This window comes from Coffea eugenioides, chromosome 1 (genome assembly GCF_003713205.1).
Source record: "Coffea eugenioides isolate CCC68of chromosome 1, Ceug_1.0, whole genome shotgun sequence".
Lineage (NCBI taxonomy): Eukaryota > Viridiplantae > Streptophyta > Magnoliopsida > Gentianales > Rubiaceae > Coffea > Coffea eugenioides.
In genome coordinates, this window is record NC_040035.1 from 45,570,618 (window position 1) to 45,595,709 (window position 25,092).

Consider the following 25,092-nt stretch of genomic DNA (forward strand, 5'->3'; position numbering starts at 1 on the left):
AAACACACACACACACAACACTAACAAAAAATATACAACAGCAGCAAAAAAACCAATCCAGGCTATCTGACGCATGGCGTCAGGGCCTGAAAAACTAGTAACATATAATATGCGCTTGACTGTGCGCTCGGCTAGTTTGAGAATAGTTTAGTCCTCTTTGAATCTCCCAATGATCACATTACATTCACCTTTCCTTTTAATGTAGAGTGAGGCGTAAAGTAGGAAAAGGAATTAGATTAAAACATTATCACGTTTAATAAAAAAGATAAAAATTAAATGTATGCACATGAGTTGATATAACTAAATCACAGGCATGCAATTTATGAACTAAGAACTAATTAGAAATAAATGTACACACACGAGTTGACATAAGTAAATTACGGGCGTGCAAGGTATAAACTGAAGAAGTACCGCTGACAGTCAATCGTTAATCTTATATAGATTTACTTTTTAAGAATTAATCTTCTCAACATTGACAGTGTATATAATATCATTTTTTGCACATATATCATGGATTCAATAATGATAGTAACACTATCAATTTATATAAGATTTATTTTAATTTTAATTGATGATTTCACCTTTAAAAAAATATATAAATATATATTTATATATATATACATATATATACATTTCCAAAATAAAAATGTATCTGCGCTCAAATAGCAGTGTTCTACGTATAATTACCATCAATTGGTTATTAATTAACGAGAACCATGGAAATGTAGAGAGAGATTAAAGTAGTAATAATTCAATAAATCGAATGACTTGAAACATACATGTCAAAGCACTTATCTTTTTCTTTTATTTTCTGGAGTTTATTGAAGGATCATTTTATGCACCGCATCGAAAGACTACAACCTCTTTTCCTTTTTCTCCGGAGGAATGTTACAACTCGTATCAAAATAGCATCCCCTCTCCAAAAACTGGCGGGACCAAATTTAAGGAGTCCAATCCTATGTGTGGGTGCGGCACAAGCACAGCCTAATCTATATCCCTTCCTACCTTCCTAACCTACATGCTTTCCTTTTGCTCACCGCTCTCTTTTAACTGTCCAAATCAAGAGCCACAACAAACTGTTTTCCCGTGGCCGTATGGCCTCAAAGCCGGCAGGTTGTGAATAACCACCAGGGCCCCAAGGAAATCGAGAATGGCTGCCAGCTCTGCTTCCGGGGAAAATCCCATCTCAGGTCATACGGTTATTTACATAAACATCGTGCTACTTTTAGTAAAAGCTAAAAGAAATATATCGGTGATTTACTGGGGATTTCAAAAAATAAAAAGGAATCGATTGCTTGCGTATCTGTGTAACTGTTCAGATTTAATTAGGACGGAGCCTCTTTTCTTTCTTTTTTCTTTCGCTATTCTTATCATGTTAGCCGATGTGGGATTTGAGTGCTTCAGGGTTGAAGAAGGTGAAGGAGGGGCATGTTTGGGGGATCCCGATATCTACTATTGTTTCTCACTTCGGTACGAGTGGAATTTCTGTTGCTGCTGCCACTGGCATCACCCACCCTTTAGGTTTCTTCTTCTTCAACTCCTCGTTGCTAATTTATTTGATGAGGCTATTGCTTGTTTGTTCACTCGTTGCAATTGCGTCATAGTTGTTATTCCAATCTAATGAAGGTCTCCAATATGGATTGAGCTCCAATTCTTCGTTTCCCTATAGCATTTCCTTTTGACGTCCTTGCTTTATTGTTCTTGCTAGCATTCTGTCCGGATCTACTGTCTTTACTCTATTACGATGAGGCATGGTAACATTTCACTGAATAATATATGAATTCATTTAGTATTCATTCCTTGACTTTTTTCTCTTTGGCTTCGTAGTTGTTTAACAAATCAAAGTCCAAAATTTTTACATTCTGGATGCTACTTGTTGGCTCGGTGTGGAATCAACATTACTGCTTGAATAATGTGAAGCTCATGGGTTCAATAATTTTGTGCTTGAATAATGTGAAGTTAATGGCTTCAATAATTTTGTAAATGGGGTCACGTGTGGCAAGTGTCTCTCGGTGATCATGATGTTTGGAAGTATCCAAAATGAAAGAAATGGTATAACCATAGGGCCAACATGATGCTATTTTGTGCAAGAACGACCACAGGCAGAAATTACATCGAGTCAGATTGGGTTCTGTCATGTGGTATGAAAATGTGATTCAACTTGGTTTGGCTTGCAGATGTTCTTAAGGTGAGGCTGCAAATGCAGCTTGTTGGCCAGAGAGGTCCCTTAATTGGAATGGTATAAATTTTTAAGTTGTGTCCTGTTCTTGATTAATATTACTCATATTTATGGATACATTGCAATAGCTTATTTTTGTTATTCTGATGCATGCAGGGAGGACTTTTTGTTCAATTAGTCAAAAGTGAGGGGATGAAGTCCTTGTATCTGGGATTAACACCTGCATTAACAAGGTCAGTTCTTTATGGTGGTCTCCGTTTAGGCTTATATGAACCATCAAAATATGTCTGTGAATTGGCTTTTGAGTCCACCAATATCTTGGTGAAGATTGCTTCTGGAGCATTTTCTGGTGCCATTGCTACAGCACTGACCAATCCAGTGGAAGTCTTGAAGGTATGATCATGTAAACTGTTTTTAAGTTTCTCGAACATATCTCATTTTTCATGCTCTTTCAGGTACGATTACAGATGAATGCAACTTCAAGCAAAGGACCACTACACGAACTCCAGAAGATTGCTCATGAAGAGGGCATGGCTGCTCTTTGGAAGGGGATTGGTCCTGCCATGACTAGAGCTGCTGCATTGACTGCCTCTCAACTGGCAACTTATGATGAATCCAAGCAGGTTTAATGCTACTCATGCTATCTTTACTTAGATTGACATGAATAATTTCTGTAGCTTATGATGTCCTGGACTTTTACTTGTACTCTGTAACAGAATTCAAAAACTAAAGTTGTGAAGTTATGCAGGCACTAATGAGGTGGACTCCTCTTGAAGAAGGATTTTATCTGCATTTAATGTAGGCTACATTTCCTTATTCCTCCTGTATAGTGCACAAATCATTTATGTGTGTATTCAATATGAGGCTACTTCTTAATTTATGTCTGTATGCAATATGAGGCTACTTCTTACTGGTATCAAAGTTGAATTTTCTGGGTATTCAAGTCCAAGATCTAAATAGTCAAAGTTGAATTTTCTGGGTATTCAAGTCCAAGATCTAAATAGTCAAATTTGAATTACAAATTATTTTCTAAAATTGCAAAATCATTTTGAAAGTGCTCCGGCACAAATGTGATTCGTTTTATCTCCCATGGCTGGGAAATATATATTCTCTATTTTTTGTTGGGTATGCAATATAAATAGGATATTCAATCAGATTGCCCAGAGTTAGCTAACATGATTTGAGGACAAAAATCTAGATAACTTGGAAGGCGAAATAGTAAGATCAAGTGCATTTGATATTTTGTCTTGGATGTTTCATGAAACTGGAATTGACTTTAAAGGAATGGATGAATTTTATATGCCACAACTTCAGTAATTGATTGTTGCTGGTTCCCACATATAATTCATGTTATTTCCTTGTTATGATTAAGAAGAATGCATTATCAATGTGTTCCATCAGGGATAATTAACTGTGTTTGCATCTTGTGAAGCTCAAGTACGATAGCAGGTGCAGTCAGCACCCTTATGACTGCTCCCATGGACATGGTTAAAACCCGTCTTATGTTGCAACGAGAATCTAAGCAAGTTGGAATGTATAAAAATGGATTTCATTGTGCGTATCAGGTAAAAACATTTTCTGTCTTTTCATTTTAAGCTTCACATTACTTGCATGGGATGGAAATTAAAGGTTGAATTTCTACTGCTCATTTCCTGGTGTCTACATTTCAAGCCACTTGTTTTTAGGTGGATGAAGAGATGACAGGTTAATATGAGACTAAAAGTTATATTCCAAAAGTACAATGTTGATTCATCATAATGTCTTATCTGATGTTCCAGCATTATGTAATTCCAGGTTCTGCGTACAGAAGGTCCTCGGGGGCTCTACAAAGGGTGAGGTTTTTATGTTCCTGAACTATTTGTTTATGTTAAGAGTTATTTTACTATTTGCTAGACTTGAAGCTATAATGGTTCCTAACTCTGAAGTTCACTTCCTGGTATGTTTGTTTATTTCAACATTTGTTCTCCTGTTAACATCTGAAATATTACCAGAGGCCTCACCCTTTTTGCAAGATTGGGACCCCAGACTACAATCACCTTCATAATCTGTGAAAAGCTACGTGAGCTTGCAGGATTGAAGGCAATCTAGGTTACAAGATATTCTTCTATCTAGCAAAGGAGCTAGAGTTTACATTATTTGGACGCTATGCTTATATACATTTTTAAGATACACAAATAGAACTCTTCGGTCCTGAACCAGGAGATTACAAACTGCCTCACTAATTCAGTATCTTCCTCATGCTAGAGTTGCTTCCAATTGTCATTTTCACATACTTATAGCCCATTTTTGCTTCAATATCTGATAGCATTATCAATTTTTATGATTGTTTTGATCTGTAAGGCCTGCTTATTTTCTTTGTAAAGCAGCAGCATTCGCCCTTGTACTCGCACATTTTTTTCGTCATTGTAACGATTAACTATTGAATCGATAGTAATATATTGATGATCTCGTGGAGTTTGATAATATGTAAAGCTGGAGTTCATGTATTTGTACGTACATACATCCCAAGAGCAAGATTTTGGTGAACCGAGTCCTGACTTGACTTGGCGAGTGGCTAAAACCTGTTTCCAGCTCCCGTTGTGTCTTTGTGGTACATATTCCCACTAAACATGCTGTGAGTAGGCTAGCCAGCCACCTCTTTCCTCTCATTTGAAGCTCGAAAAACTACTCTATGCATGCTTCATTGGGCTAAGAAAGTGTCTGCAAATTGGTCATATAAACATGCTGTTCATGCTTTCTTTGAAAAGTATCTTTTAGAAGATTCATCTTGCCACATTTTCCAACTACGTTTAGGGGGCACAAATATAATCTTGTTTTCTAATAATAAACCACGCAATGTAGGCAGATTTGTTGCCTTCAAAATCCTTCCGACGGTTCAATTTCAGTCCCCAAGCAATCTAAATATGTCTTTCTGTCCTCTCAATCTACCCTCGCAAAATACTGAGTCAGAAGTATTTGTATATGAAATATATTTCTTTGTTGGTTTTATTGCCATAACTTATTCAGTTATTTTTTTTTAATAGTTTTGTGCAATAATGAAGTTACGCTTGGTGCTGTGAGTATTACAATTTCAAACTGCATGCCAAGCACAAATTTGAAAGATCAGAAATGAGAAATTAGAACTTTTTTTTTAAAAAAAAAAAGAGATTGAAACAAAGATAAACCAAATCAGCATTTGCCTGACTCTTAAAGCCAAACCGTTTATATGGTTCTTTTTTTTTTTTTGGTAAAATAAAAGTTTGGATGGGTTTGACTTCGTTTGACTTCGATCACTACCATGAATTAGGACATGTTCTCGACTCCGCTCACTACCATGAGTTAGGACATGTTCTCGACTCTGCTCACCACCGACACGGCTCTTACATCGACAATGAAATTCAATTAAATTAACTTGTGTTGGCCTGTATGTCTCTAAAAATCATGTGGTCTCAGAGAGAGTAAACATTTAGGTACAAAACGAAACATATGTATACCCAAAAAAAAAAAAAAAACAAACTAGGCTTGAGCTCGGATGTAAATAATTTAGTTGTCATTTAATCATATCACTATTTTGAATAGTATTTGATATTTTTACTTGAAATCACAATATTAATTTAAGTTGATATGTAGGCCCTTTAGTGGATTTGTAAACTTCACATCTTGTTTGGATCGCTACCTTTATAGAAAACTTTTTTTTTCAATCTTTTCTAGATGTATTTGCTTGACATGGGTTTCAACTAAATTTTTACCTCGTATTATATCAGCTCTAAAAAATGTACTATTATAGTTAGTGTCATTTTAAAATAATGCAATCCAAACGAAGTACGTGCTACTGTGCTAGTATTAATTAATGTTAGCATTCGTATACTACTATTAAAACCGGGGCGTTAATGTCAATGAGGAAGCGAGCGTGTTAGGTTGGTTGACCTGCGGGTGGTAACTAACTAAAAGATAGTAACGGAGCAAATACATGAGGCAAGAAGAGGACAAAATGTTGAATCAAAATTTACCGTTCCGCAGATGCCGTTGCCAGTTGCCCGGGCGATGGCCGTTGACTGCTGTGTGCAATTTGCGGAATTTAGTAATGTGTGAATACGGCAACACGCCGAAATGCCGCTGCCCCGACTGACTACTGATTAGATTCATTGGAATGGAACCGTGGCTTGGCGGGACAGTCTGGCGTCCTTATCTCTGAGCCTCGGTCTTCTCCAGTATCTACCATTCTGCCACTTTCCCCGACTCACATCGCTGTCCTCAGCTTTTCTCAAATCCAAATCCAAATCCAAATCCCACCACGAGCCGAGCGACCATTCATTCGACAAAGCCAACCTTTTCCCTTTGTCTGCAGGTCGTAGAAAAATTAGCAAACAATTTGCAAATCAAACCGCGCTTGCTTGCTTGCTTGCTTGCTATTGCTGGCTGCAGCTGCCTCCTCTGCACCTAAATGGTGGACTTTTGGGGAGCTCCGCTGTATCAACCCTAAGACACGAGACATTCAGGATGAGTATAATATTATAATTAATAATAATAATAATAAGGCGGACCCCACCCATATTCTTCTTTACTCAATTTATGAATAAGTTTCAACCAACCACTGTATCAATATTCAATCATATGTTCGAAAAACTGGAAACAGATTTTGAGTGTGTGATAGGCGGTCGTCCTATTATTGAGATGCTAAAGAGAAGCGTTTTAATTTATGCTACAATTTCTGAGTATGATATTATTTTTTTAAAAATAAATAACTGCCTATTATTGACTTCGCTAAATGCTGAAATTGTAGAATTACGTGTAAATATGGCCACCATATGTCAACATAGGCAAGCTCTCTTTTCAGCATCCATGATTCCCACTCCGCAACGCCCCTTTCCCAATTACTTATGAGTGAATGGCTCAAAAGGTCACTAAACTATTAAAAATGGCACCCTATGGTCACTAAATTTTTTTTGTGGCCGAAAAGGTCACTAAACTCGCAAAAACTCTCCAGCGAAGTCATTTTACCGAATTTTAGCGGTTTCTCATCCGGTAACAGGGTCAATATGGAGTGGAGGAATATAGTAAAGGGGCAAAAATGTCAAACAAAATATGGTCAACCTTTTTTACTCTCGCAAGTCGTGCCTTAGATCTAGAAATTAGCTGAGTCCTCTTTTCATTTGTTGAAAGACAACCGCCTCCGGGTAGGGTCTGACTCTGGTTATCCGAAGGAACGGTGCTCCTCCGGGTCTCGCTGCCAGCGCTTGCATGAAAGCCGGCCACTGGTAACCTTGAAGGATGTCTAGATCGATCACTTGCACTCGCTCTTCAGCTTCAAAGGCCTCGAAGATGGCTTGGTTGGCCGTGAAATGAGCAAATTTGATGTAAGGGCAGGCTTGGTAGAGGATCTGGTAGATCTTGAGGATTTCCAGCGAGTTTGGGGGGAAAGGGTTAAAGGGCCTGGAGGCGGCAGTAGTAGGTTTGGCCGTGAGGGTTGCTCATTATTTTACTGCAGTTTGCTCATAATATGGTCAAACAAAATGGGGCGGAATAGATTTGTTTTACTGCAGTTTGCAATTTTCTCTCACCTGCAGCAACAAATATTTACATTTTATCCATCTTGTAAACTCGCAAATATCCATTAAGTAATTATCTTACCTGATTTTGAGCACATTCAATATATCTTCGCGCTGGATTTCTTTCTGTCCATGAGGTCTTCAAAATAGTTCTAGTTCCGCACTTGCAGAATGGAATCGGTTTATTGCGTCTTGCCATGAGTCATTGGACAGGATGAAATGGAAGGAGATTTTTCCTTGAATAGATGAGAGAAGATTTGTCTTTCAACAAATGAAAAGAGGACTCAGCTAATTTCTAGATCTAAGGCACGACTTGCGAGAGAAAAAAAGGTTGACCATATTTTGTTTGACATTTTTGCCCCTTTACTATATTCCTCCACTCCATATTGACCCACCGGATGAGGAACCGCTGAAATTCGGTAAAATGACTTTGCTTGAGAGTTTTTGCGAGTTTAGTGACCTTTTCGGCCACAAAAAAAGTTTAGTGACCAGAGGGTGCCATTTTTAATAGTTTAGTGACCTTTTGGGCCATTCATTCATTACTTATCATCTCTTTTATGTACCTATCAATTATATCTGCTTTATTTCTCAGCAGGGTTGTCAGCTTTCGGCCTCTATAGCCATAAGACTGCGTTTTTTTTCTTTTTCTTTTTTGGGTAAAAAATAGAAGACTATGACCAATGGAGGGATTACTGAAAAAGCCAGATTACTACTAAGTCCGAGCAGTTTCCTGTGGAGTTTATTGTCAAAATAACTCTTCTTTTGAAACATATACCCAAAATAACATAATTTTAAAATTTATTACCTTTATAATTCTTTTTTCTCCACATAGGTTGCATATATGGTAGGATAGAGATAGAGGCACATACTATCTCTCTTTCCCAATTAATATCTTCCCTGATTCTCTCTCTGAACCTACCCACTTTTTTTTCCTTTATTATTTTTTGTCCTTTCGTTATTTTTCCTTGTCAAATGTAATTGTTAAAAGTCAATATTTATATTAACAACATCTAAAACTTCATTATCATTCCTGATATTATGAAAATATTCTCCTCAAATTGATAATTTCAAGGTAAATGAAGATTATTCTCTTGTCTTTTTTGTTGTGCAGTTTTTGGAACATTCCTATGGCCTTCAAAAAATTTTGAATACTAATTGCTTTAACAAATGATTTCTCACACCATGTGCTTAATAAAATGTCTAAGAGGAGAACTACGTAATAACATAAATTCATGCTCAATATAAGCATGTTCATTTGTAGTGCCTCTCTATCACATAATCAAATAATCTCGTATACTTGAAGTATTTTTGCACATTTATTCAACATCAATTAATGGCTTGTGTTACTTTTGAGAAACTTTAGCATTATCTTAATTGCAATAGTTTGATTACTTTTTGTAAAAGTACTTTTCAAGGAGTAGAAAGTATAACATAAACAAATATGATAACCTTGAAGTTTTTTAACTTTTTCTTATTATTACTTATAATGTTCATTGCAATTTTTGTATTTTACAAATTTATTTTTGAAAAAATATATGCAATAAGTTTGATACATTTTAAAAATTGCAGAGAGCAATAATAGCAAGGTCAATAATGGTAAAATTTATTTTAAATAATTATAAGGAAATTATCAAAGTTATGCAATTTTCTTGTGCCTCTATAATAAAATAGTTTAAATTTTTAATTTTTATTGGAAACTATAAACTAGATTAAAGCTTTCCTTTCTTGTTATCCTACATGGCAATCAGGGAAATTAGGTGGCAACAATAACATCGATTTGGGAATAAAATTTGAAAGTGAATCACATTGGGAATATTTTTTAAAAAGAGTGTTATTTTGGCAAAAAACTCGTTTCATATGCATGTTTGAAACTAGCGTAATTAGCTGTTGGTTATTACCTGTTAGGTTATCTGATGCTAGTACTTTGAAAAGTCTTTTCTCCCAAACTGCTATGACAAATTAAATTCTCGTTATTCCTACTATTTGTAGCATGATCTGTCCCTCCTTTTCAAGCACGAGCTAACCATTCAAAAAATTCTACGCAAAAAAAAAAAAGTCAAAAAAGGAAAGGAGGATCTACGTAGAAAGAGCAAGGTCACAGAAAATGATAAGACAGCAAAATTTTGGAACTCAATTTAAAATAAACATTTAATCATTTCTGTTTTTTTTTAGCCTATAAATTTCATAGTTTTATACTAACTCATGAGAAATTTAGCCATGTGAAGTGTCATCATATTTACTCTACGTATACTTTACACTTGAAAGCCAAAATATTGATTGCTACATCTTAAAGTATTGTAAATAAGAAACAAATATACAAAACATTTCACAAAAAATAATAAAAAGTTCCATATAACGAAATATTGATGTTCGTTGATAGGTTTTTTTTTTCCAATCCTCCTGCCCTTCCCCACACTCTTCTCACTCTCAAGTGTAGGCATATCATTGTCGATCAATAGTTTTTTTAAAAAAAATTCTTTTACCCTTCCTTGCATCATTTTCACTCTCAACTGCCATGCATATCATTCAAATCCTAAAACTTGATGGTGGAGAGAATTTTAAGAGTTCTCCCTGATCATTAGGCCAACTCGAATGATTCCCTCAACAATTTCTTACTGCTTTGCCTCATTTCTTTAACACTATTCTGAGAAAATTTAGCATGTATGCGAAGATTTGCCTAATAGGTGCTCAATCAATCCTTTTTCAAAGGTTCTCACATGTTATCAAAAAATTATTCAAGTTAAATAAAAAAATATGCAGCTTAACAAATGTAAATACATGCATTTAAACGTTAATTATACATACTAAGTTATTAACCACCACATGCTTGTCTCACTTCTGAATTTATGTTATTTTTAAACTTGGATTAAATTTAGGTGTTCTTTTAAAAAAAAAAAATTAAATACAGAATGTTTTACAAGCACAACGAAAGATAACAATTATTACATTATGCATAGAGTGCTCAATAAGTACTCATTAAGAAAGGTCTGGACTGTCATAGTATCTAATCCTATTCGCCACTCATGGTTTCACACCCCAACAACAGTATGGCCCAAAGAACTGCCTTTGCTTTTGGTCTTTCTTCGTAGATCTTCAAATTTCATCCCCTCCTAATGAAATTCCAGTCTCTTCATATCTCACTCTAAGTGAATTGGCAGCAGGAAGAATAGGTTGATGGTAAGGCAAGAAGGATTGTGAGTATAGGATTTTGAATTCAACATCTCCTAGTTACAAAAAAAAAAACTCTAAGTGAATTGGCTTTGAGAGCATTCCGCATAAATTTTGGTGATTTTCACTTTCAACTCGGTTCAATACCATTTGTTAGTTTTTAAAAAATGTAATTAATTTGAAAAAATGTCCAAATATAGAGAGCATATTAGCAGTGATTGTATGTATTAATGTAATAGGTGTAATTAAAATGTGCCAATGGATGTCTAATGGCAGTTAGAAAAAATCCTAATTGTTAACGTTTGCATTTATATAATAAGTTAAATGTAATTTGACTGTCGTTAAGAAAGACTCATTGGACACTCATTAGAAAATCCTAAATTTATTATTACTTTCCTTAATGATGTTCTCAGAAATCTTACCATTGCTACGATTATTTGTATACCTCACCGAGATTACTTTTTTAAAATTTTCTTAATATTGCTCAAGATATTAGTACTATTTAAACATGTCAATGGGTCGGTTTTTTTTAATATCCAATATACTTGTATAGGGTTTCGATTTGAATTTCTATCCATACTCAAATCATGTAAGAAAGTCATAGATTTATGTAGGGTTTGATTTTTTATAATCCGTATCCAAATCAAGATCCAAACTAAACCCTACCCAAATCCATGTATATATGCGTGTGTGTGTATATATAATTATAATTGATATAACCATTTTTTATGAAAAGAATAAAAAGTAAAGTCAAACAAATGAAATATTGTATGCGGATGCGGATGAAACTTTGAAAATAAATAGACATAGTTGTTAATAGTTCTTTTTTGATTCATAATATTGGATTCAATTGGGAAGAAGGATAAATTGGGTGGTTTGAGGGAGAAAGTAAAAATGAGAGGTCTCAAATTTGAATCCTTCAACTTACACTTAAAAAAAATAAAAAAATAATATCACATTCAACTTTTTGAATGTTAATTTTATTATTTAAAAACAAAAAATGGACTATATTTGAACTTTATATATTTTAAAAATATTTTTATTTTAATTCTTTTTTGTAGGTTTAACAAAGTACCAACTGATGTCCATTGGATACCTAATCCATGACAATTCGGGCTAATTTCTTAGATTATACGTTAAAAAAAAAACAATCCGTCAAATGTACCTCTGACAGGTTGGTTTTCTGAAACTATACAGGCCGTGCTGAGTCAGCCATGATAATTTTTTTTTTTTTAAAAGCAGTCAGCGGGGAGATTTTGCATCCGGTCATGTATCGACAGGAGATTTTGTCACCTATCATTCCACGAACGATTCTGAGAGCAGCGATACTTCCGATGCGTTAGAGACGGATGACGTTGACCCTGATAGTGGTTCCAGGGATGATCCATCGTCTCGTGATTATTCCAATCATCCTGGTGTCGTTATTGGTGAGCGTCAGAGACGACGACCGAAGAGATTCTGCTGCCCTTCCACAACGCCGCAAAATGTTGGTAAGGGTAAGGGGAAGAGTAAAGGCAACATGCGCCCTAAGCATTGATCACGTGTAAATAATGGCTGTGTTAGGTAGTTATCTAATGAATGTTAATTTTCTAAAATGTATAATTTCATCTAGATTAATTTTATTTTTCCCTAAATCCTAATTACTTAAACCTTAAACCCTAAATACAAAAGTGTAACCCTAAATACTTGATCGGATGTCATTAAAAAGAAACCCACTAACGTTGCAAAACAAATAATAAATTAAAGTTACAAACACGAATGACGGATTAAAGAGTTTAGAACAATGTTATTGATAAGGGCAACAAAGATCCATGGGGGCTAAACTTAAAAATAAAAAATTGTGGGTAAAACCATATATTTAAAAATCTAAGGAGCCAAATGCAAATTCTTAAAACATCACTTTTTTTTACTAACCTTTTATTCATAATCTACTCAAATTTAGGTTAATTAGACTACCAAAGTGATTAACAAATCTACAAACAAAAGATTATTCAGTCTAGTTTCTGAAGTTGTTAAATTAAAATCCTAAACTTAATAAATTTACTAAAACCCCTAATTATACCTAAAAGTCAGAATTAATTCACAAAAATACGCATTAACATCATAAAGAAAGGCCAGAACTCCAAACATGAGAAATTTATCCATTTTTGGCAAATGTTGAGACCCTAGCACTACCCAAGCAAAAGTTAGGGGACAAATTATAAATATAAATTATGGACTTAGATCAAAATCAGTGAACATAAGAATACATTGTATAATTTTCAGAAAATTATACAATGCCTAAAACATATAAAATATCTAAAGTTACATATTAAAAGAAAAACAAAGAAAAAATATTTTCAGAAAATTATACAATGCCTAAATCATATAAAATATCTAAAGCTACATATTAAAAGAAAAATAAAAATAAATATTATGGTCCACATTGTTTAACCCAACCTTTAACATAACAAATTTGGATATTTGGATGAGGCGTCTGATCCAAACAGAAATTACCTACATGACTTTAATACAATGAATGTAAGCCCAAATGAAATATACGAGTTAGTCCAACTCAAAACTAAAGTAATTAAATTTAAAATTTAAAATAAGTGTTGGCTTTTGTTCTTAATTTGAAATACTAAAAATTAGTCATTTTTTTATTATAAACTTGTAAAATAAACTTCGTATGTCTTGAAGGAAACATACAAAATCACATAATTCATAACTTATATCCAATTATATTGCTCGCACAAAACCCTAAAATCTAAAACCCTAATTCTAAAACCTTAACGCAAAAACCCTAATGCTAAAAACCTAAAACCCTAATTCTAAAACATTAACGCAAAAATCGTAACACAAAAATCCCAAAACCTAACGCTAAAAACCAATCTTCGTGCGTTAATGTCCGCGACTGACACAACAGACAGCATTGAATTTTTGTCGGTCGCGAACGTTCCCAGTCAGCACGTCCGCGCCTGACAGATGCGCAGACCAGCAATCTGTTTCCTCAGGCGCGGACGTGCCCAGTCAGCACGTTCGCGCCTGACAGTTGCGCAGACCAGCAGTCTGTTTGCTCAGGTGCGGACGTGCTGACTGGGCACGTCCGCAGCTGACACTGCTGCGCAACTGAATTTTTTGCAGACGGTGGAATTTTTTATTATGCGGCCGTGCTGAATCAGCACGGCCGCTATAGAACAAGAAACACCCAATGTCAGAGGTGCATTTGGCGGTTACTTTTTTAAAATACAAATATTCTAAGAAATTAGCCGACAATTCGAGTCTGAATTTAGTTTTTCAAACTCATATGAGTCTAGATGTGGATTTGAATTCAACTAATTTTAATAATTTAATGAATTTAATTTTGGATAAGGGATCTAATTCAGAGGACGTGTCTAGTAGCATTACAATATTCAGAAATCTACTCGTGGTCCTCTTATGTCGGTAAATAATAACCCCCAAGATAAAATTAGCCAAAGTTAATATACGTCCCTCCTATTTTTCATTCAGTATTTGGGAAAAACAACCCTCTTTCCTATTTCAAGGAAACAGAAACGTCTCATCAAAAAAGGACAAAAACGCAAAAATCAGAGGATTAGAGGAACATAAAATGTGAAAAATGGTAGGTTGAGTGGCTAAACTGTATAGTTGCAAGTGTTTTACCACTCCAGTTCTTCGTAATACTGGATTTTTTTTTGTTAAATTCGTTAAAGAAAAAGATTTCCTTCTTGACATTTTCTTACCAAAGTAAGAAGGGCGACAATTAAACCCAGATCTCCGAGCAACCTTCAAAAGCCGGCAACTTTTGAAGGCGCCCAAGGGACTTAACTACCCATCCTTCCCCCCCCCAGATAGGCGATGTGGGATTGAAACCCCGACAAGGGCCAAGCCTCCATGGGCTGTTGCTGCTAAGAAGTAACTACCCCCCACAAACCCAAGTTAGACGACCCTAATGGTATGTTTCTTCCTGACATTTTCTTACCAAAGTAAGAAGGGCGACAATTAAATCTAGATTCCCGAGCAATCTTCAAAAGCCGGCAACTTTTGAAGGCGCCCATGGGACTTAACTACCCATCCTTCACCCCCAGATAGGTGATGTGGGATTGAAACCCCGACAAGGGCCAAGAAAAAGATTTCCTTGCTGAATAAGATCTTCGAGTGTTCGTACGCTCAGCTGCTGTAATGAACCTCTGTCTATCGAATCTATTGCAACAGTCATCGCCGACTTGGCCGTTTTGGCTAATTGGCTTTACGGTTGAGGAGGCCAAAAAATGCCCAAACAACTGTAGTGGCAGCTCCGTAAATAAAAGCAAGACGAGGGCTACAAATACCGGTTTCAATTATAATAAAATCAGTGAAGATCCAACTTTGCCATCCAGAAATTGCCCAATTTCCCCAATACAGGTCTTCCGCGAGAGACGACTCAACGCAGAAGTTAGAAAAGAGTGAGAAACTAGACAGACAAACCCAAAAAAGAAGAAGAGCAGTAGAGGAGGAGAGAGAAACAGAAAAGGAGAGATCAGCACGACGAAATTGTCAAACAGGACTTGAAGTAGGAAGGAGAGAGAGACAAAACAAAAGGCTGTAATTACACGTACATATTTTGAAGGGAGAAAGTGTGTGATTCTTGTCTCTGGCATTAATGGCGGAGGGGCAAAAACCGCGAAAGCATAGCGAGGACAGCGTGAAGCTATTTGTAGGTCAAGTGCCGAAGCACATGACGGAAGCGCAGCTTATGGCAATGTTCGAAGAGTTTGCTATTGTCGACGAAGTCAACATCATCAAAGACAAAACCACGCGAGCTTCTCGAGGTTCTCCCACCCGCACCCTCCTTTCCTCCCCTCTTCAAATTTCTTCTACCTTTTTTTTTATTTGACAATCTTTTCTTTTTCTTTGGATCGACAATGTAGATTCTTGCTGTATTTGAGTGTTGATTGAAAGATTTGTAAGGTCTGGTTATGGGTGTTCTAACCCTAATTCTACGCGTTCTGTTATGATATGGTATACTCAGGGTGTTGTTTTGTAATATGTCCATCGAGGGAAGAAGCAGACAAGGCAGTAACTGCTTGCCATAACAAGAAGACTTTACCCGGGGTACATATCTTTTATATTTTCTTTTATCAGACATTGCTTGTACGCTTTGTCGTTCTGTATGCGAATGGCTGAATTTGTAGAATTAATTGTTCGTTGTTGACAGTTATCCATTGTTTTCTTTTGTTGCTTTAAATAGTAATTATTGATTTTGGACGGACTGATATCTTACATTGTAATTACTAGTATGATCGTTTACTTTAATTCTCTTTAAACTTCCAAAGATCACAATATCACACTTTTTATTGATTTTTTTTTTTTACTTAAAAAAATACTAATGCAGTTCATGATGCTAGTGATCTGTAGTATAATGGAGGGCCGTTTGCAGTTTTCTGAACATGCGATTCTGTTCTTACCATATAAAAAACCAACATAACTATCTTTGGTTTTTATGCTAGCCACAGTGGAAGCAACGGTAAAGGCATATACATAGCAAGCTTTGGTTTTATCCTACACAGTTAAGCTAATTGATAACAGTATAACCTACTATGTATATGTAAATGTGAGTAAATTTCTATACAGATTTACATAGACAAGTCGTCTTTGTTATGTTCATTATGTGTAATATGAGTAATCGAGTATCATGTTTATGAGTTTTTCTTAAGAATGAGAGGGATAACAAACACACGCGTGCGTCCGCACAAACACTAACTCGTAGTCAAATATCAGAATCACTTTGTAGCTTAGAAAACAAAAATCAACTGATCTCCAAGCACCCATTAACATGTTCTTGAGAGTCACAGAGATATATGTAGAATTTTACATTGGACTTACTCATGCTATAAATGATTTTGTTAAAAGAAGGTAATAACAAGATCTGTAAGTAATGTTTGGGTGAATAGATTATAGTTGATTTCCGGAAAGTGAAAGTCACTGCCTTGGTACTTTTTCTCTCTTAATACTATTGCACTTATCGATAGAAGTCTAAGTGGTGATTTCGTTACTGAAGTGATGTTTCCAATGGCTATTGGAGAGTGTGGATGATCAGTTTAAACTTTACTACAAGAATGGAAGAAAAGGAATGAGTTAATTTCAACAATTTGAGTTAGGTAAAAAAAGCTGGTATAGCCACGTCACATGTTGTTCAACTACTTGTTTGTCGATTCATGAAAATTTTCGCTATTTTGCAGCACGTATAATAGGAAATGCCAGAATTCTGTAAATAATAAAAAAAGAAGAGTAAATATCTTCCTTTCCTGCCAAATTTTTGCCCAAAAAAGGTACTCTGACAGTCTCATAGGAGCTTTGGGTCCGCTTCAGATGTGATTTGCGGATTCAGTGATTGATTAATGAATTTTTGTAGACATATGCATAAATAAAAGGACAGGATATATATTGGGCAAGTAACAAAAGCAGGCAGAAGATTTAGGGAGCATGGGACCAAGGTCTACCTGAGACATCTTGTTGATCCTGTCTGGCAAAAATTGAAGTACTAGACATTGAAAATCTTACTGCTAAAAAATTTATACTTTTTGCATGGGTTTTAGCAATCATAGTATGCCATATTTTCTATTCCCATTTCTTTTGGGCACAATATGGATCTTTGGTGTTTGTAGAGGAAAAGGGGAAGGTTAGTGAAATGAGAAGAGAATAACTTTATATAGTCTCTCTTATATAGACATGAAAGTTAAAGTGAAAAATTTTTGAACCTCTTGTGGAAAATTAGGACCTTTAAAGAAATAATGAACATCTTGTGCTGAGTATCTGTTTTTTATACCATATCATAGTTCATCTCTTTCTTATAATGAAGACAAGCACGAAAAACTGATGTTCTCAGAATTTTAACCTTTCCTCAGTGGATTTTAAGTTTCCAACAGGGGCTTGTGTTTTAGAAAAAAGGATATGCCATCAAAGGTTGAGAATTTTGTGAACAGATTACAGGAATTTGGTTTTTGATTTTGCCTAAGGAGCTTCTTGCTCCTGTTATTATCCATGTACAGAAATAGGTCCCCTCTCCAGTTGATAGACAAATGACATTTTAGAGAATATCTAGCTGGGATGGTTTTCTCTGGTTAAGGATGTATCAAGTTTATAGATAGTTTTCCTCCTGACACAAAATCAAAGTGGCTTCATTAAGCCCTGATTGGTAAGGCTGGTAGTCAGGAATCATGCTTTGAATATTCCTTTTTTATTCTTCTTTGGTAATGCTTGGACCTTATGAGCAGTTTTCTAATGGATGCTAACTATCTGCATGTGTGCTTATGTGTAACAGATTATTTTCATTTGGGAATTGCACTCATCTTTGCGAATATTATACTGTTATTTTGTTTCTGAGAAAAGCATCCTGCTCTCTTTTCATTCAGGCATCTAGTCCATTGCAAGTGAAGTATGCTGATGGCGAGTTGGAAAGGCTAGGTGAATTACATTTTTCCACCATGATATTTTATATTTGTCCTTATAATTTTGTTTTAGGTCCTTATATTATTATACACATTGTTTCTATTATTAATTTACTTGTTCTGGTTTCAATTTTGTGTTCCTTTACATTTCATTGAATTGGTAACTGTTTTTGGGCATATGTTACATTTGTCAAACATACAGAGCATAAACTATTTGTTGGCATGCTCCCAAAGAATGTTACTGATGCTGAAGTCTCTGATTTATTTTCACAATATGGAAGTATCAAAGACTTGCAAATTCTTAGGGGTTCTCAGCAAACAAGTAAAGGTATAGCAATATTATACCTAAATTTTTTCTGAGTTGGAGTTTTCGACTGGTGTTCTCAAGCCAGGAGATTTATGCTTTTTTCTGTGTGTTGTATTGATTATGTAGGATGTGCTTTTCTAAAATATGAAACAAAAGAACAAGCGCTTTCAGCCATTGAGGCCCTCAATGGGAAGCATAAGATGGAGGTTTGTGTAATTTACCAATCTTTTCTAATCTTCTAAATGTAGTTCACTGCCATGTGTATTCTTTTGTGAGCAGCCGTTGTAGCCATTGGGATTAGACTTGCAAATTTATTAGTTATGATATGAATAGAGGAACAATTGATTATGAAATGGCATTTGGGAAGTTAGGAAACCTTTTGATGCTTTTTGTTGTGAGCTTATTGATGAATTTCTTGCTCTATTTGCATATGATTAGTCTTTAGTGTCAGGAGCGATGGTTAAGACATTTGTTCCGTGTTTGTTTCCGAGTTCTGTTTCTTGCTTGTAGCGGCATTGAAACAAGAAGCGTATATGTACGAGAATTGATAGCAATTCTGCAGGATCTAATGGCTATAAACCTCAATATCTTTAGCTTTTTGAAATTTGTGACATTCGATATCCAAGAGCTCTTCGTCACTTGTTTCTTGAAAATGTTCTTAGCTGTGCCACTAGGTATCAGTCAATAGCAGATTGATTATATGGATATTTCCATGTCGCACTAAATCCCTCTGCACCTTTGCTCCCTACCTTGGATGAAGTTTGAGATGGCAGTGTGAAGCTTTTTGATTTATTCAAGGCTCAGCGAAGCCGATTGGCTGAATTCTTTATCACCTTGTTTTACACAATACCAAGTAATGGAATTATTGAATTCTGTCCTTGTTGCTTTTGCCCGTTGCAGTTGCATAGAGATTAGTTCTGCTCTCCAAAGCTTTGATTTTGAACATTTTTTTACATTTCCAATCATTAACAAACTGTCAAGTCATGTTATTTATTCTTCAAAGGATACCGTTGAACAATTTTGATCGTAACTTGTATTCTGTATTAGGGTTCGTCTGTACCTTTGGTAGTCAAGTGGGCTGATACAGAAAAAGAAAGACAAGCTCGGAGGGCTCAGAAAGCTTTGTCACAGGCTTCTAGTGTGCCAAATGCTGAATCAAGACAGCATCCATCTCTGTTTGGTGCTTTACCAATGGGTTATATGCCACCATACAATGGCTATGGATATCAGGTCGGTTTACTTCTATTTACAAGGGTTATTAACTGAAATTCTTGATTGTTCAGCTGACTGTTGAAAGCTCTTAAATAGCTGTTTATGTTTTAATGTTTGTGTTCAAATTGATTCTTCCTTTTCAGAGATTGCTAGATATTGCTGCTCCAGTTAACTTGACAGTGGTTGTCTTTGCAGGCTTCCGGGACTTATGGACTCATGCAGTATCGCCTGCCACCGGTACAAAACCAGCATGCTTTCCCAAATATGATCCCTTCTGTGAACCAAGGAAGTGCCTTGCGTGGAGTAGTCCCTGATGTTTCTCCTGGATTGGGCCCAAGAAATTATACCATGTCACCTGCAAATTATGTAGGATCCACTTATGGGGTTCAGTATCCTATGGCATATCCTGGAGGAATTATGAGTGGCAGGCCTTTGAGTGGTTCTTCTGGTTCTGCACCACCTGCCAATTCAAATAGCCCTTCTGCAGCATCTTCAAGTGTCAGTACCAGTTCTGGGAATCAAGTTGAAGGTTGTTGGGACTACTTTTTAGTATTCTATTGTCTCCCATGTTTTTTCTGATGGAATAAATCTTAAATATATAAAAGGGGGAAGGGGGAATAGCTACAGTGCAACCATGGGCCGGTTTCGATGGTAATTCTGATGACTTCGTGGGGTGTCTTGGTCTTTCCATCAACAAAATCCTCCCAATCACACAACAAAATCCATCACCCCCAACACAGGCTACCCTGCGCTTGGCGCAGGGCCCAAAAACTAGTTTGTTGAAAAGCCTTTTGGGTATTCTATGATTTTCATTCTGTGATGGATACACACACACACACACATATATATATACACCCACACATATATGAATAGACTGGTTGATTGCAGGTCCACCTGGTGCTAATTTGTTTATTTACCACATTCCTCAAGAATTTGGTGATCAAGAGCTTGCAAAAGCCTTTCAAGCATTTGGTACAGTCTTGAGTGCAAAAGTTTTTGTTGACAAGGCAACTGGTGTCAGCAAATGCTTTGGTATAAACTCAACTTGTTGTACAACTGAATTGAGCTGTCTTTGTTGTGCTTCTAATTTCTTGTGTTGACAGGATTTGTCAGTTATGACTCACCAGGAGCTGCACAATCTGCTATTAACATGATGAACGGTTACCAATTAGGAGGTAAAAAGTTGAAGGTTCAACTCAAACGAGATAATAAACAAAGTAAGCCTTACTGATGTTCAGGTAAGCTTTGGAAGGATGCAGAATTTTCTACCACAAATAGCTGCGTTGCAAGTCTGGTTCAAAATCAGCTGTTGAGGGTGGATCTGAGACAATCTCTGGATTTATGTGCTACCCCATCCCGATTGTAGTTGCCTTTTGTGGGTGGAAGTCCCAAAAACTTGTAAAATTGTCAATTAATTCTGTGCCATTGCAATTTGTAATTTATTTTACATGGAATATCATTTGGACATTGATGATTAATTTATTGATTCTTCTCCAATTCACTTTATCTTTGGTATAGCTTTCTTGAAACTTTTATCTGTTTTTTTTTTGGTTATCTATGCAAATTTTGTTGCTTTGCTTTGGTTTACAAATTTATGGATGTCTATCATTTACTGTGTTTAAATTGCATTTTCAAAAGGAAAGCTAACTATATTCCATAAAATTTGGAATACACTGTTTTGCAAATTCTGAGCTCCTGCATTGCTTGTGTTAGAAAACTTTAGTACTTTTCATTTTCAATTATGTATATGGACTGATATTGTAGATTTTTGGTGGCCACCAGAAGCAAACAATAGGTCAAATTGGCGAAATCAAAGATTTCAAAGTGCTTGTTCATCAAATTGTTTTGTTGAAGATGTGTTCACTTATGAAGTGGATTTTCAGGTACGTCTTTTATGCTTAGAATGTATGTTTCTTTTCGGTTGCAAATGCATTTCCATTGAGGGCCTCTACTATTAATAAGTATTATTCCAGAGTTTCCATCTTTATTGCACATTCTGATAATCATTTCTGTGGCTTGATCTTACTCACGCCTCTTCAATTTAGGGTCATGGAGTTGCATTCTCAACAACACTTGGCGTGATTATCATATGTGCCATTCCTCAATTTAGGTTCTCACATTGCAGCCTGTTCCCTGTTGTTTTCGTGACTCAATCTTTCACATACTTTTTTGATGTCTCTTCTTGAGATCTTACAGTTTATATATCTCTTAGCTATCTGATATCTTCCTGGAAAGCCTTTGGTTATAGGAATAGCATTTCCCAGTTGTCTTATAATTCCTCATCCTTGCATAATTCATGTTTCCCAAGTTTCAAGCAAAACTTTTTTCATTACTTCTCCAGTTTTTATTTAGTATTTGAATGCTTGAAATGCTGATATATTGATCCACTTTGTTTCTTTGATTTTTTCTTTCCAGCTCAATACTTTGACAAGCAGTTATCGTTGACTACCCGAGCATATGTTTATCATTTATTAGGCTAGGCATGCTTATATAAGCCAGTGGCTGTTGCTGTATAATTATGCTTATTTTTCTTATGACCTATATTGACAGATGTAAAAATTTTCAAGCTGCTGGGGTGTGAGTATTGGTTTTCAAGTAAAAATTTATTTCTTCTATATCTATTATCCCTTATACACTGTCCTTTTTTATAAAATGCATCTTATTCGTATAAACGAGAAATTGAAGAAGACCAAATGTAGATAGATAGCTAAGAGAGTGTGTGGTTACTACCAAGGACTACTAGTTGTTTGCTATGTATCTATGTAGAGAGCGTTGCAGGTCTATTGGTGGAATTAGGTTAGTGTGTTCTTTTGTGTTTTTAGAGTTTTCTACTGTCCTTGACTGTTATTTTTCTGGGGCATCAACTAATTTATATTGACCTTAAAAAAAGAAGGTTTATAGAAGACATGGAAATGTAAAGTTTTTATTTCTTTATTCCCTTCTGTCCGGAGTTTTTTTTTTTTTTTGTGGGGGGGGGGGAGGTGGGGGTTCAAATATATGTTTTGCATTCGCAGGGTAGAAATGACTAAATATCATGAAGGAAAACATGAATTGTCGAGTGATGATAACATTTCCACCTGCCAGTATCTGTTGAAATGGTCGAATAGATTACACGGTGTGCCTTGTGCTGCTGCCTTTTGTAGCACCAAGAATGTTTGAACAAGAAGTACTGACGTGTTTTGCATCCTTCGTTTGTGTTTCTTCTTCTTCTTTTCTCTTTTATCTCATTATATCTTTTCTTTTCAGGTGGAAGTTTGCATGTTCTAAGAAAATGGAATTGCATTTCTTGGTTTTCGTGTCTCAACAAATTCAGTGCTGCTATTGGTTGTCAGTGCACTGTCTTCTTCTTTTCTCTTTTATCGCATTGTATCTTTTTCTTTTCAGGTGGAAGTTTGGATGTTGTAAGAAAAATGGAGTTGCATTTTTCGGTTTTGGTATCTCAATAAATTCAGTGCTGCTATCGATTGTCAGTGCACTAGTTCACAAGCCGTATGTGCTTTTTGGTGGCAAAATTTCTTGAATTTTGAGTAAAGCTTCTGAAATTGCTTCTTAATATGGTTTTGCAGGTTCATAAAATCCTGATATCTTGAAAATTAAGTAATCATTATTCTGATTGTTGGGATTGTGCATTGCGTTCAGCAACCTTGTTATGTTGCCTTCATAGATTAGTACTTGGATGAGAATGAAAATCTGATGTTGCCAAAGATTTTTGGGACCATACTTCGTATAGAGCTAATCTAATGTACAGTAGTAGTTGCTGAGAGTGTATCATTTGTATTTTAATCTGTTTGAAACTTGGGCAGTGCAGCTGTTACTCACCACTTGCTTTTTTTTTTTTTTTTTTTTTTTTTTTTGGTGGTAGCTACAGTGGAGTGGATTCCGGGTTGGACGCATGAAAAGGTCTGTTTTTTTGGACCTTTTTTTTTAATCCACGGTTCGGATGGTTAGATGATGTAAAACGTTTGGCAAATGTTGACACGGATTGGACTCGAGCAAGATCTGATCTGCTACTAGGAGAGAGACGGAGAGTACCACTAACTACATCCTTGAAACAAGTCAATGGTAATTGGGTACGTCTGGACATTTGAAGCCAAGGCATTGGCTATGCATGCTGGCTAAACTGTAATTGCAGATTCTGAGTTCATGAATTTGCAGGACATATTGGTTTGGAACTTTGGATATGCTTATATGCTTTCTAGAAGGAAAGTTGATTTTACAATTGAGAGATCGGATAATCGAGGGGAAAAGTGCCTTGTACGGAAGGCTCTTGGCTGCGGTGGCTAAGTTACGTGGTGCTGCACGTTATAATTGCTTTTCGTCGCTGGCCCAATCAAATTGACAAAGCAACGTGGAAGATACTCGCTAGCCGCCTTGGCTGGAATGGTGCGACTTAATTCAGAGATTTGGGATATAACATACAGTATGATGTTACTTCTTTAGGTCTGTTTCACGACCTTTGCAGTATTTGTACGTCTAATAAAAGTAACAGTTGACAGGTTCTTCTCTACCACCACGGATATGAATATGGGGCAGGAGTGGTCATCAGATCAGATGCACTGCTCTTGAGCTGGTCACTGTCAGGATTTGATTCAAAAAAATTGTACAATTCAGATCATTTCTTATATTTTATTTTTAACGTCGTGTGTGAGGCTCATAAAAATTCGTTCTAAAGTTATATGTTGTATAAATAAAGTTATACGGTGTGTAAAATATATAAAATCATTAGATGGAATTGTTCCTGTCCGTGGTCTCTCTACCGCCGATACATCGTCAAAATGTCAAAAGCATCGGTAACGAGGTTTCCAATGAGTGACAGCAGTCTAAGCGTGGACGATTGTGAATTACGGCGTGGCCTGTGGGTCAAAGACCATGTGCTTTGCTGGTGATTTTTTGTTTGAAAACAATTTTGAGCGTTCTTCTTCTTTTTGGCACCTTATCCACGCCTCAGAATTGACAGCCCAAGAAAAGAAGAAAAGGTCATGCGGTGTGATCCGTGACAAGTGACAACAGGGGCCAATGAACAAGGTGGGGCTGTCATGTGAGTCGGAGTACCCGGAAATCCAGTGAGGTCGTTTGGGTTGCAACTTGCAACTTTACATTGCATGTCGCTGATTAATAGTTATATGTATTTCTTTAGTATCATATGTTATATAGTAGTATAGGATATTTTTGCTTTTTGGGCTTTCTTCTAAGTCTTCCTACTTCAGTTGTTTTCTTTTTTTGTTTTAAGGCATTATTATTGAGCTAATTCTAACCTTAAATAATCAACGAATACCAATTAAAATGCAA

The 25,092-nt window shown here is 35.9% G+C and overlaps 2 protein-coding genes and 1 long non-coding RNA gene across 3 annotated transcripts; all 3 read left to right on the forward strand.

Moving 5' to 3' along the window:
• The first annotated feature begins 975 nt into the window (after nt 1-975).
• Nucleotides 976-4,649, forward strand: LOC113764046 (mitochondrial substrate carrier family protein ucpB). The gene is made up of 9 exons (XM_027308118.1): nt 976-1,190; nt 1,405-1,521; nt 2,178-2,239; nt 2,336-2,572; nt 2,635-2,802; nt 2,928-2,977; nt 3,612-3,744; nt 3,974-4,011; nt 4,171-4,649. Exons 1-9 carry the CDS (start codon nt 1,151-1,153, stop codon nt 4,265-4,267), a joined length of 942 nt encoding a protein of 313 aa, XP_027163919.1. The 5' UTR covers nt 976-1,150; the 3' UTR covers nt 4,268-4,649.
• A 10,601-nt stretch (nt 4,650-15,250) lies between these two features.
• On the forward strand, nt 15,251-21,300 carry LOC113775283 (RNA-binding protein BRN1). The gene is made up of 9 exons (XM_027320098.1): nt 15,251-15,665; nt 15,866-15,948; nt 18,249-18,300; nt 18,487-18,612; nt 18,718-18,797; nt 19,639-19,821; nt 19,999-20,332; nt 20,692-20,835; nt 20,907-21,300. The coding sequence occupies exons 1-9, from the start codon at nt 15,497-15,499 to the stop codon at nt 21,032-21,034; spliced, it is 1,299 nt and encodes a 432-aa protein (XP_027175899.1). The 5' UTR covers nt 15,251-15,496; the 3' UTR covers nt 21,035-21,300.
• Nucleotides 21,301-22,855: 1,555 nt separating this feature from the next.
• LOC113782906 lies at nt 22,856-24,448 on the forward strand. The gene is made up of 3 exons (XR_003469865.1): nt 22,856-23,130; nt 23,672-23,873; nt 23,959-24,448. It is a non-coding gene; the product is annotated as an uncharacterized LOC113782906 (long non-coding RNA).
• Nucleotides 24,449-25,092: the final 644 nt, after the last annotated feature.

Excerpts from the sequence above, each read along its gene's own strand:
- LOC113764046 (XM_027308118.1), top strand. The coding sequence starts at position 1,151 with ATGGCTGCCAGCTCTGCTTCCGGGGAAAATCCCATCTCAG. Across the intron at positions 1,191-1,404 it reads CGGGGAAAATCCCATCTCAG|GGTTGAAGAAGGTGAAGGAG; the intron begins GTCATACGGTTA and ends TGAGTGCTTCAG. Across the intron at positions 2,978-3,611 it reads GGATTTTATCTGCATTTAAT|CTCAAGTACGATAGCAGGTG; the intron begins GTAGGCTACATT and ends CATCTTGTGAAG.
- LOC113775283 (XM_027320098.1), top strand. The coding sequence starts at position 15,497 with ATGGCGGAGGGGCAAAAACCGCGAAAGCATAGCGAGGACAGCGTGAAG. Across the intron at positions 18,613-18,717 it reads TTCTCAGCAAACAAGTAAAG|GATGTGCTTTTCTAAAATAT; the intron begins GTATAGCAATAT and ends TTGATTATGTAG. Across the intron at positions 20,333-20,691 it reads TTCTGGGAATCAAGTTGAAG|GTCCACCTGGTGCTAATTTG; the intron begins GTTGTTGGGACT and ends GGTTGATTGCAG.